This window comes from Acomys minous (assembly GCF_964271855.1).
Source record: "Acomys minous genome assembly, chromosome: 3".
NCBI lineage: Eukaryota > Metazoa > Chordata > Mammalia > Rodentia > Muridae > Acomys > Acomys minous.
This window is the reverse complement of record NC_140485.1, coordinates 22,320,792-22,334,535: the sequence shown is the minus strand read 5'-3', so window position 1 is coordinate 22,334,535 and position 13,744 is coordinate 22,320,792. Positions and strand designations below refer to the sequence as shown.

The 13,744-nt window shown below is 42.2% G+C and overlaps 1 protein-coding gene across 8 annotated transcripts in view; it reads right to left on the bottom strand.

Annotated features, from left to right (window-relative positions):
- Positions 1–2,468: 2,468 nt before the first annotated feature.
- GABPB1 (GA binding protein transcription factor subunit beta 1) overlaps positions 2,469–13,744 on the bottom strand; it is a 53,679-nt gene continuing 42,403 nt past the window's right edge. For all 8 annotated transcript variants that reach the window (XM_084775272.1, XM_084775274.1, XM_084775270.1 and 5 more), the window contains exon 9: positions 2,469–3,939. In XM_084775272.1, coding sequence (XP_084631398.1) covers positions 3,908–3,939 — 32 coding nt within the window. In that variant the 3' untranslated portion in view covers positions 2,469–3,907. The remainder of the gene's footprint in view (positions 3,940–13,744) is intronic.

The following is a 13,744-nucleotide window of genomic DNA, read 5'->3' as shown; positions in this document are numbered from 1 at the left end:
TGGCATTTATACCATGAAAATTGGTGTAAGAGAGTAAGCCCTGAGAGCCAGAGAGCCAGCACCATAGGTCTTTAGAAAATGTTAAGGCACTGATAAATAGCAATGAGTGATAAATCAGCTGAGACGCAGTCCTTGCAGATGATATTCCTCAAATGAGACTTCCTGCAAGCACAGACTAGCCCTGGAGGTCCAGCCACTGGACACACTATGAAGGCAAGCATGGCGGTGCACAGGGGAGGCTCAGGCTGCACAACCACTTGCCCCTCTCCAACACACACACACACACACACACACACACACACACACGACAAAAACAAGCAGGTATGATGGTATGTACCTGGATCCCTCTCAGGAAGTGGAGACAGGAAGATGGGTCCAACAGTATATATTGTCATATATATGGATTACTTACGAGTTCAGAATCTAGAGACGACAAAGGAAAAAACCATTCTGGGTGCACAGCAAGAAATAAAAAGGAAACAAAGAATGCATTAGGCCCTACAGTTACTCGCTTCCTTCTCTCATAGACTGCTGTAAAGAAAGGCTGATCTCAGACACTTGTTTACACACATGGGAAGAGCTAGCGCCTGGCAACCAGACAACTGCTAATTACAAACATCACTGTGGATTTCTGAAACAGTGTTATTTCCTTTTTTTTTCCCCCAGTTATTTTAGTCTTCAGTACAGAACATCACTGAGGCTTTTCCAGCCCACCTGAAAACTGTTGAAAGTAGAAGATGAAAGAAAGAGGGGTCGGGGGTGGGGGTGGCATTTTCATTAGATTCGTTAGAATCATTTTCATTAGATTCTCGTCTGAGGATTGCTTTCTCAGCACAGTGAGACAGGTGAAGACGGAGAGACAGCACCATCCAACATGACTCTGGGAACAGTGAACATCTCAAAGCTACCGGAATACCCGTTACACCACAACCAATTGTTTTCTCATAACAACTGGCTTGCTGTTATTACCGGAGATCAAAATTGAGTGTTGTGTCCCACAGTCTCCGGCAGCACCCAAGGCTGGGAGTAAAAGTGCCACGTGTCAGCTTGCCGATAAGGCATTAAACACACTCCAGCCATCTGCTCAACACGTCACTACACAAATACACACTACACGTTCTCCAGTGGTTTAAGACTGAAGGGGGAAGCTGCTTCGTAGTGCTGAGAATGTAGCTTGTGGTTGGTTTTTAAAGATTTATTAGGTATACAGTGCTTTGCCTGTATGTACCCCTACACACCAGAAGAGGGCACCAGCTCTCATTATAGGTGGTTGCTCTTAAGCTCTGAGCCATCTCTTGAGCCCCAGCTTGCAGTTTGTTTTTTTTTTTTAAACTTGGCACTTTGTGCTTTGTTTTTGCCTCACTGGAGACTGAGGCCAGGGCCCCATGTGTATTAGGTAAGTATTTAACCATTGAGCTATGGCCCTGGCCCTATAATCTATCGTTAGATCATTTAACCTTTGTGTACAGGTGGTGGAGGGTTATAGCTGTGGTCTCAGCTAGCCAGAGGAGGATCAGTTGAATTCAAAAGTTCAAGACTAACTAGGTCAACATGGTGAGAGACTTCTCACCGTGTTTGCCAGAGTGCAGTGGCATGTGTGTTGTGCTAAAGGTCCCGGAACTACAGAAGCTGTGGTGGGAATGTTGCCAGAGTTCCTGAGTTAGAGACCAAACTGGTTAACAGTGAAGCTGTATTTTTTTTTTAAGATTTATTTATTTATTATGTGTATAGTGTTCTCTCTGCAAATACACCTGCATGCCAAAAGAGGCCACCAGATCTCATTATAGATGGTTGCGAGCCACTATGTGGTTGCTGGGAATTGAACTCAGGACCTCTGGAAGAGCAGACACTGCTCTTAACCTCTGAGCCATCTCTCCAGCCCAAAGCTGCATTTCAAAGTGAACTAATTTAATGGAAAACTGGAAGGAATTCACTTCCTTTTTTTTTTTTTTTTTGGTATTTGTTGTAAAGCAAAGGTTCTCAACCTACGGATTGCAACCCTTTGTGGGTCAAATGACTCTTCCACACGGGCCATATATCAGGTGTCCTGAATATCAGACATTTACAATTCATAAAAGTAGCAAAAAATTATAGTTATGAAGTAGCAATGAAAATAATACACTTCCTCACCACAACATGAGGAACTGCATTAGCAAAGTTGAGAATCACTGTCCACAGAGGCTTCCCGTGGCTTCCAGAAAAGCAGCTGCAATCAGGCTGAGGCTCCACAGACCATTTCATTACATTAACTCTTATAAGGATGACCCAGGTGAGAGACCCATCACATTTTCAAGGAATCATTGGGGAGTAAGGCATGAACAGTCTAATTCTTCTCCTATGGCAGAATATGCGGGGCGGGATTTGAACCAGGGTCTAAGAGCACCAAGAGCTGCTCCACTACTGAGCTCCATCGCCCACATCTTAATGTGTGAAGAATGTGCAGTCAAAACACGAGTCTGCACCAGGCATATGTGGAAAGGTATTTAATTGTAAAATAGAAAAAGAGGCCAGAGTACAGTCTTGACAGTAATTGGTTCTTTATACAGGTAATCTAGAGGAGCTTGGGAGTTAAACATTTCCATAAAGCAATAAAACAAAACAAAAAATAATAAAAGAGCTTGAAGTTACATTTTACAAAAAAGAATGGAATAGTCTGTCCAGCGTCCATACGTTTCGGAATTGACAGTATTGTGATGAGAGCGAGTCGTAGCACGGGCCTGGAGCTTTCACAGGGGGGAGCGAAAGTGACATCAGACATATCTATAGCATCACTGAGTACAAAAACGTTCCTGTTCTACATACAAAAGCAATTTTCCATAAGAATAATTTCTTAGGGGGAGGGGAGTAAGTCCATGAAATATTTCAGAAACCCAAATGCACTGAGTTTGCCAAAAACATTATCTTAAGACCCAGCGCCTCAAAGTGCTTGCGTGGGAACCATGATGGAAGGCACAGAGTACAGTCTCACGTCCCCACAGTGGGATTTTCAGAGGAGCACAGAGTTTGCATGTTCTCTTGCAGGTTGCTCCTTCCGGGAACACCGTTGTGGTGCCAGTGACACCAGTTGTTAGCTGACTTACTTCCAGTGGCTGGCAGAACACAACAGTGGTGCCTTTGTTTTTTCTTGTTAACTTTCATCGTCTTTGTGGGAAACACACCTAAGCAAGTGATGCATTTTAAAACCATAAACATGCAGAATATGTACAAACAAAATTTTAAAAATATCTGCTTCATATACATGTAAATCTACTTGCATGTAGCTGAAGTTGAACAAATATAAAATTTCTGCTTCCTAAAAAATGTTTTCAGAGAACCTGAGACAACTTAGAAGCTGTACAAAAGTTCCTGGGAGAAATCTCCTTGCAGAGTTATTTCCAGCATCAGTCCACCATAATTATTACACATTTGGTCTAATCGACAACGACCACCCTTAAAACTTCCGTTTCTGAGAAATTAAAGTCTGTACCCAAATCAAAAAGAATCCCCTCTATGTAACAGTGCCTTACTGTGGTTTTGGGATCTCTCCTCAACAATCTTTATCAACTCATTTGTAACGGTAAAAAAGGAAACAACCAAAAAAACTATTTACAGAATTCAGTTTTAAATACATTTCACAAGTTCTAAAGTTTTATATTACAAGAAGTCAGAGCTCATGGCTTAAGTCCCATTAGCAATCTGTAGCACTTTCTATTATTCCGTATTCCCGTGGCTGTGTCCTTACTGTGTACAGTTCAAGACTGCATTTTTTCTGGACGATAAGCAGAAGCAAGCTCGTGCTCACAGCGGCTGCACGGCCTCCTTGCTGGTCTGCAGGCGCGTCATGGCCTCCAGCTTCTGCCTGTAGGCTTCTGCCTCCTGCTCCTTCTTAAGCAGCTGCTGGCGGTATTTCTGGGCCTCCCGGTTGGCTTCATCCAGCTGTTTCTGAAGCGCTTCTCTCTCCTAATTTTGAAAAGAAAGCCGTGGTTTCAATTTTTGCAAAAATAATATTAACATACCATGTGTCCTTCAAAAAAAAAAAAAAGCCACTCTGCAGTAGCCACAGCAGCGGCCTCTCGGTCCCTCCTCCTAGACTTACCTTTCCAGCCAATTCACAAACAAACCCCCACTTTTGTTCTCTGTATTATGAGAGGGAAATTATTCTTTAACTTCAAGGAAGTTATTTCTAATTTAGAAAGAATAGACACAAAATGTGCACCTGTACTTCTATATGTACGGAAGGAAGATGTAGAAGACTTAAAAGCAAACTACGCTGTCTCTCCTCAGAGTGCCTACAGATAACAATCACACAGCCGGCCACCTACCACGACTGAGCAAAGGCAATTCTACAACCTGCTTTCCCGTGCCAGGCTATGAATGACAAAAGTGATGCTCAACGCTGATGGCTGCCTTCCCAAGAACACTACGTTTATGGGATTCAAATGTCACTAATTCCAAAATGGCCCACACTCCTCCGCACTAGCAAGCATAATACCTGAACCGCATCACAAAGGGCACTGGTCTAGACTAGCAAGCTGCGGGGTGGGCAACCCATAAAAGGCTACTCTAACAACCTTCTACTGCTAAACAGAGATCAAGTGTTTTAAATCCTCAGTTATTGAGAGGCAATACACACAAGCCCAGTCGAGTGGAAATAATATGCTTATCTCTTCTCTTTATTCTGCTTCTATTTAGTTATCAAGGAAAAAGGAACAAACATTTCAAAAGGCCCTTTTGTATCAACCTCCAGTAAGCACATGGAGAAAAGCTAATCCACATAGGCCCAGGGTCAGGAGTGTTTCCTGTCTTAGGAACGAAGTAACTTCATCACAAAATCCTGTTAGTGAGGTAGGGGCCAAAATAGAACTATTAATTACAGAAAAGGGGGAGCAGAAGGTGAGAGGGGTCCTAGAGTAGGACAGTCTGAGGGTCTCTTCCTACACACCCACCGCCTCCTGCTCTCCTGCTCAGGCACTTCTACCAAGAGGTCTTGTTCTGTCTCTGTCTCTCCGCCTCTCCGCTGTCTCTGTCTGTCTGTCTGTCTGTCTGTCTCTCTCTCTCTCTCTCTCACACACACACACCCTATGATCCCACTTATTGAGAATGAAGTTAGAGTTAATAGTTTCAGATTATTTTTTTTTCCAGATTCTTATGGGTCCCCAGATATGGAAGTAACTGAGAAGTCCAATAAAGGACTGGCTTTCTTTTCAGTTTACGCAATACCCAGGCCCTACTCTAACACTTTATATTCCTGCTGGGGAGCAGAGTCACTTACATACACCCTTCCCTACTGCTAGAAGAGATGGCAACCAGACAGAGTTAAGTCAGAAACACCTAAGAGTCAGGCCTCAGGGAAACAATCAACAAGAGAACTGGCTGTGACCCAGGAAGGACTTAGAGCTCGCCAATGGTCAGGGGTAGAGGTGAAGGGTAGGGGTGTGGCTGTGTTTGCCTAGGAGCAAGACTTACTTGTGGGAGGAGCGGGTGTAGCCACACATGTAAGTGTCCTTAACGTTTACCTATGTCATGCTCACTTGGCATACAGCACATATACTAAAACTGAATGATGTAGCGATGAGCAAGGCCCTTGTCCAAGGACGACATGTGAACTCACCAGGCAACCCATATTTTTACCCCAGCTCACGGGGATCTATCTGATACTTCTGACTGCATCAGGTACCAGCACTATGGATACACACATACACATAACTAAAACTAATGAAAATAAATCTAGGTTTACATGCATTAAGAAAGGTTTTTTTTTGGTAGTCAATGTTTAAATATACATAGAAATTTCCCCAACTGCATAGGAAATATTAGGACAAACTGACTATATGGGGTCATCTTGTATTAGTTATTCATTAACACCTGGCATTTGCAAGGGGTTTGCTATTATTACAGAAAATGAAAGCAAATGGAGAGTGTCAGAGTGAAATGGCTTACTTCTATCTATCTTATCTCATTCCAAACACACATGCACGTGTGCGCGCATGCGCGCGCGCACGCGCGCGCGCGCGCGCACACACACACACACACACACACACACACACACACACACACACACACACACACACACACACCACCCAACTGGGGATCAAACACAGGGCCTCAAACATTCAACCACTGAGGACTGAGGAAAATATAGCTCCCTTTCACCTACTAGGCCAAACGAAAGACTCATTTCAGCTGCATCTTTTTGTCTAACGTTGTAAACTATAAAGATCCTCAGTATTTGCTAAGTATGTTGAATATTGGATTAACATAAAGACTTCTTCTGAGCCAGGCAGTGGTGGCGCACACCTGTAATCCCAGCACTCGGGAGGCAGAGGCAAGTGGATCACTGTGAGTTCAAGGCCAGCCTGGTCTACAAAACAAGTCTAGGACAGCCAAGGCTACACAGTGAAACCGTGTCTCTAAAAAATAAAAGCAAAAGACTTCTTCTATTGTACTTTTGCTTCTCAGAAACACAAAAATATAGAAAGAGAACTTTTTTACCACCTCACCTTTCAAAGCAAATGAAACTCTGAAAAGTGGGGAATGTTACATATTTCACTCAGAGACCTTTGTTTCTGATGTTACAGTTACTGGATACACTTCATGGAAGATATTTTATTTAAAAACCATTTCATAGGGGCTGGAGAGATGGCTCAGAGGTTAAGAGCACTGTCTGTTCTTCCAAAGGTCCTGAGTTAAATTCCCAGCAACCACATGGTGGCTCACAAGCATCTATAATGTGATCTGATGCCCTCTTCTGGAGTGCAGGCACACATGTAGGCAGAATACTATATAAATAATAAATAAATCTAGCCAGGTGTAGTGGCACACACCTTTAATCCCAGCACTTGGGAGGCAGCGGCAGACAGATCTCTGTGAGTTTGAGCCCAGCCTCGTCTACAAAGCGAGTCCAGGACAGCCAAGGCTACACAGAGAAATCCTGTCTCAAAAAAAGCATTCCCACACATTAACAGCACACAAGCTAAACAGAGCACGGAGGCACACATGCCTTTAATCCCAGCACTAGGGAGACAGGCAGGCGGATCTCTGAGTTCAAGGCTAGCCTGGTCTACAAAGCCAGTCTAGGACAGCCCGGGTTATACAGAAAACCCTGTCTTGAAAAGAACAAACAAAAAATACAATAAGCTGACAGCTGACCTTTTTATTTAAATATAAATATTAATCCTATGGACTTAATATTTTGTAGTAAAGCCACACTGATTTTTTAAAAAATATTTATTGTGTGAGTGCTAATGTGATATGGCACATATGTGGTCAGAGGACAGGTTTTTCTTTCCACTCTTATACGGGCGCAGGGGGTCAAACCTAAGACGCCAAGCTCTCACAGTGAGTGCCTCTACCTGTTGAGCCATCTTATTGGCCCAATTTTCATATTTTATTATTATTGTATGTGTATGGGTGTTTGCCTGCATGCGTGTCTGTAACATTAGTGTGCAGTGCCCAAGGAGGCCAGAAAAGGGGGCCAGGTCCCCTAGAACTGGAGTCACAGACTGTTGTGAACTTCCAGGTGGGTACTGGGAATTGAACTCCAGTCCTCTGGAAAAGGAGCCAGTGCTCTTTAACTGCTGCACCATCTCTCCAGCCTCCAATTCTGATGTTTTTATGTAGCAATATCAGTTATGCGTGGTGTGATGCTAAGGTGCTGCCCTAGGGGCGGGGTTGTAGCTGCTCAGTATGAAGAAAGCTTGGGGTTCAAGTCCCAGCACTGGAGGAAAAGAAAAGAGTTTAACATATTTCTAAGAAAACTAGTAATAATCAAGATTGATGGCAACAAGATATACAAATTATTATACGGAATTATAATATACTGAATTATTAGGCAACAGAACCATAGGGCAAGGGGTGATTTTGGCTCCCTTTATTTTCAAAGATGATTTTCTAGTCCTGTCTTCAAAGCAATGATGGGGACAATTTGACCATTTTAATTCATAATTTTCTAATACTCAAATTTATATCATTCTAGCTATTATAAACTGAAAGACAAAAGTACAATAGTTTACCTTCTACCTCAACATATACTTTAAGTAATCTTGCTAGTGAATATCACTAAGAATTTACTACATGCTCACTATAGTACCCATCCTGCACTTGTTCCCATTTCTTTTCTTTGAGACAGTCTCTCACTATGTAGCCCTGGCTGGCTTAGAATTCATTGTCTCAAACTCACAAGAGGGCGCATCCCCACGGCAAGCTTTTCTTTCATTTAATGTTCACAGCAATCAAGTGCTGATGCTATTTGGTCTCTGTCTTGATGATGGAGAATCCTCCTTGAAACGTCAAACAAGCCAGCCAAGGTCAGCCACTCAGGTATCAGAAAATTCAAACCTCCAGATGAGTTCAGACCCATCCTCTTAATGATTAGGTATATATTTAAATTTTCACTTATTATTACCTTATTATTACTATGCATGTGTATGGGTATGTGTGCCATGTATGAAGTTGTCTTCCCTTTTACCTTTATATGTGTTCCAAGGACCAAACCTAGGTCACCAGGCTTACATGGCAATCATTACTTGCTGAGCCACCTTGCTAGCCCAATACACAGCACACAACACACACTCTCACACACACACTCAGACACTTTTTAATGTTTTTATTTTAAACTATGTGGTGCTTATGCATCTGTGTAGAGAGATGTGTGCATGCGAGTGCAGGTGCCTGCAGAGGCTAGAAGCTGTCAGGTCCGCTGGAACTAGAGACACAGCCAACTGCCAACTGCTTGACATGAGTGCTGGGAATGGAGCCTGGCTCCTTGTGGTAGCAGTACGTGTTCTTAATCACTGAGCCATCTCTCCCAGCCTCTATATATATATATATATTTTTTTTTTTTTTTAAATACAGGAAAGGGGGAAAAAGCAGTCCCCCACTACCGCAAAATCTGCAAAGCTTCCCATATTTAGAGAAACCACAGAAGTCAGGACGTCCACAGTGAAAAACCAGCTTCAGGATCATAACATCTCCCTGGCGTGCGTGTGCGTGTGTGTGTGTGCACGTGTGCAGTGCACAATGCAGGTGCCTGTGAAGACTACAAGAGACTGCCAGACCCCCAAGGGCTAGAGTGACAGGCAGCTGTGAGCTGCTGGAAAGTGAACTGAGACCCTCTGGAAGGCAGCTAGCTATCTCTTCAGCCTCAAGTACCAAGGTACATGTTTGTAAAAGAGAAAAACCAGGCAAAGTACCTGAGCTATTTACTTGTGCCTAAAGTTAATTGCCCAGACGTGATATAATGATCTGATTTTTATAAACACAGGCTGCATCCACTTGTTGCAAACTGCCTGTGGCTGCAGTCTCCATCACAACACACTTAGACAGCTAGGGGAGCCATATGGCTTATAAAGCCAAAGTGACCCCCTACCAGGTCTTTTCCATAAAGGCCTTGTCCTTCCCCAGCCCTAGAGGAAGAACTTCCTGAGAAGAGAGAGGGGACATGTTTAATTCCTGGCAGAAGCAAGACAGCCCAAGCATGACTGGAAGCAGTGTGACTGCAGCACTCTGGAGGCTGAGGTGCAGAGGACTGATGTGAGTTCAAGGCCAGCCTGGGCTATGAGGTTACTCCCAGACCAGATAGGCCTACACAGTGGAATGCTACCTAAAACAAAACAAACCAAGAAAACAAAATTAAGCAAAATAAACAAAAATCATTTTATATAAAAGTTTCAAGTAAGACACTGTTCAAAAATTTATAAATTTTTTGTCGTTGTTGTTGTTTTTGGTTCTTCGAGACAGGGTTTCTCTGTGTAGCCCTGTCTGTCCTGGATGCGCTTTGTACACCAGGCTGGCCTTAAACTCACAGCGATCCACCTGCCTCTGCCTCCCAAGTGCTGGGATTAAAGGCGTGCGCAACCACCACTTGGCTACAGATCAACTTGTTTGTTTGTTTGTTTGTTTATTTTACAGATCAATTTTTATAAGAACACTAACATTAAGGACCCTTAACTCACACCTAGCTAAAGGATACACATATATCATTTGCAAAATAAACAACCTTGCTGGGCATGATGGCATATAATTTTGATCCCAACACTTTAAAAGCAGAAGCAGGCATAGCTGTTTGAAGCTAGCCTAATCTACCAAAAGAGGTCTGGGCCAGCCAGAGCTACATAGTGAGGCCCTATCATGATGGAGAGAGAGAAAGAAGAGTTAGGAGGGAAGGAGGGAGGGAGGGAGGGAGGGAGGGAGAGAGAGAGAGAGAGAGAGAGAGAGAGAGAGAGAGAAAAGAAGAAGAAGAAGAAGAAGAAGAAGAAGAAGAAGAGGAGGAGGAGGAGGAGGAGGAGGAGGAGGAACAGGAGGAGGAGGGGAGGAGGAGGAAGAAGAATATCAAGGCAAAGGCATGGACAAGGGTAGCTCAGTAGTAGATCTAGCACTTGCTTAGCATGCACGCAGCTTGACCCTGGGCAAACAAACCCCACTTGCGCCCCGACACATACACAAAATCTACTCAAAACAAAAACCAAAATTGACTAATAATCTCTAACCAGAACTCATATAACTACAAGTTATAAGCAGCTACAATCTGTAAGAAGCAGAGAAACCTGGCTCCTCACGTGCTCAGCACACAGTCTCCCTCCCACATACACATATTCATTTCACGTGAAATAGCTCAATGTTGCTTGTTTGGGGGAGATCTTTAAAGGACAGACTTCTTCACAGTATCTTCAATGGAGAGCCACCAAGAAACAGAAGCAAAGCTGTGTGCACTAATGCAGGGTGGCTGGCTTCTTACTTGTATCTGCCCCAACAAAAGTAAATAAAGCTGTTTCCTTTTCCTCGCCATCACAATGCACACAGGAGAAAAGGGCGAGCTTATTCAGCAGTGAGTCTCAAAGGCTGAAAACACTCTAGGCCTAGGTAAGATATACAGAGACTAGAAGCTTCCAGGACTAGGCCTAGCTTGGCAGGCGGAAGCAGTCAGCCTCTGAGACAACAAGTAAAACAGGCAAATAAAAGTTCTTTTTACATACTCTGGCAACTGTGGGTACAGAGACAGAAAAGGCCCTGTGAAAACTGTACATGAGTTAACTTTTCTATTTCTTTATAATTTTTTTCGTAGTCTAAGTGTTATTAATATGTTTGAATGACATAAATTCTTAATGCTGTCCTGGGCCTCACCAGATGTCAATCTAGCCTCTACTTACAGTTGTGACAACCAAAAATGTTTCTAGACATTGTGAAATGTCCCTTAGGGTCAAAACCTCTCCACCTGAGGATCAGTTTCACAAAAACTTGGGGTTAAAATTTGGCCGAGATATCAAAGCCAACCACATAAAGGCTTGCCGCTGGGGCAATTCTACTGTCACCTAAGGGTGTGCATGCAAAGAATGGCTCCGTGTGTTATAAGAAAACAGTGACTTAGCCTGATGTAAACACTAGATGTCACACATCCTCACACTGGGACTCCAGCTGCCTCCAAGTGTTCTTTATTCTATGTGTAAAACCCTAAGCAGCAACGCAGCCAGTGATGCAGTAACATTTCCATTACCAGAAAGTTATATTGAAAAACAAAAAACAAAAAACCATAAAACTCCATGGTCCTGTATACCAAGCTAAACTCAATCTCCCTAACGCTTCTTTCTTCTTGGCTCTACTTAATTAATGCACCTTAATTGTGACTCTCTTGTGTACTTGGAATTACTTCCCTCATCTCTGGAAGACTAAAAAAGGAGCCAGGCTGGACTTTGTGGGAAATAGGCCTGCTAGTCATTAATAAAGGGTTAGACTATAATCACTATTATTTAAAAATTAAATTGTTTAATAGACTTACATATAATGATATCCAAATAATTTTAAATGTTTTATTATATAATGAAAACAAAGTTTTATATATATATCAAAGTAAATATATATTATTTTTTTGTTTTGTTTTTTGTTTCCTTTTGTAACTTCCTATGCTCCAAAGAGACCATCTGACAACACAGAAAAGGAAAATAAAGAGTACATAAAGAGTATGGCTCAGTCAGTAAAGTATTTGCTGTGCAGCCATGAGAACCCGTGTTTGGGTCCCCAGGACCCATGTGCAAGGCTGGGCCCGGTGCACACTTATAATCACAAGTGCTGAGGAGGCAGACACAGAAGGCCCCTGAGACTCGCTGGTCCCTCAAGCCACGCCCAGTCTAGCTGAACTGGTAAACTCCGGGTTCAGTGAGAGACTGTTTCAAAAAACAAGGTGGAAGGCTGGGGAGGTGGCTCAGCAGTTAAAGTGCACCTGCTGCTCCTACAGAAGATGTGAATTCAGTTCCCAGCACTCATGTGGCACCTCATACCCAATTTTAACTAGAATTTCAGGGTATCCAATGACCCTGGCTTCGGGAGGCACCAGCAACATATAAGGTACACATACATACATGCAAACAAAACACTCATGCACATAAAATAAATTAATTTTAAAAAAGAAAAAGTAAAAACAAGGTAGAGAATGACTGAGACACCGAACATCAACCTCTGGCCTTCACAGGCATGCATGCATACACACACACACACACACACACACACACACACACACACACACACACAGAGTACTAAGTGAGGATATAAATAAGATACTGTTTAGTGAAGTAAAAATTGTTAGTTTGTAAGTCAGAACTTTAACCTTGTCCTATAAGTGTCACCTTAAATTTTTAGAAATAAAACATCACACTCAATAGTTAAAACTTAAAATTTTACTAGATATCCTGGTTAAACCATTAGTCATGATTCTTTGTTTTTGTGCATTCTTTTTTTTTTTTTCATGTGCATTGGTATTTTGCCTGCATGTAGTACATCTGTATGAGGGTGTCAGATCTTGGAGTTACAGACAGTTATGAGTTGCCATGCAGGTGGCTGGGACTTGAACCCAGGTCCTCTGGAAGAACAGTCAGTGCTGTTAACCTCTAAGATATCTCTCCAGCCCTGTTTTTTGTGCATTGTTAAGACAGGATTTACTTATGAGGTCTGGTTAACTAGACTGTTTAGCTTAATGCTTGTGATTAGGCCCACAAGATGCACCTGTCTGCTGTTTAAACACGTATGAGAATAAATCTGCCTGTTTTTAATAAGAACTATGTTGCCATTCATTTAACAAACAAGAACAAAGGCCCTTTCTGTGAACCAGAGACTTTGACAAGAACAGCTTGATAATCATCACATTTATCAATCAGATACAACAAAGGTAAAGATGAGGATGCTGACTTTATCCATCCCCATGAAAACCCAAAAATGAGGTGATAATCATCTAAATTCCAATTTGGGAGAAAATAAAACCCAGACTCAAAGATAGGTCAAGAGCTTGTACAGTTAGAATTCAAAGCTGTGTCTACTGTACTTGCTCTTCAAAGTTATTTAAGAACCATGTTTTATGTGAGACATTATAACTTCAGTACAAGAAATTTTATTTATCGTCATGTAAGAAAACCAACAAATGAGTTTGGGAGAGGAAAATGGCTAGACATTATGAATAGTCTAAATTAATTCTATTTCCTCAAAGGACGCAATACTAAACTAAGCAGTTATCTTTTGCATTTACAAACATAACCTGTTTAGCAAACAGCTCTGTAAGAGGATTTCCAGGGCAATTAGAGAGCAGCACTTTTGAAAGAAAAGAATTTTCAGTGATTTGTGAAAATGGCATGTAGAAGTTTAACAAAAAATAAGAGATGGAGTTCAAAAAACCAAAGGCAGTCCAAGTGTTACTAGGATAACAAACTTTGTTACAAATAAATTCTTTGCTCATTCATTCATTCAATATTTATTTATTGAGGGCTTGCCATATGTTTGGGGC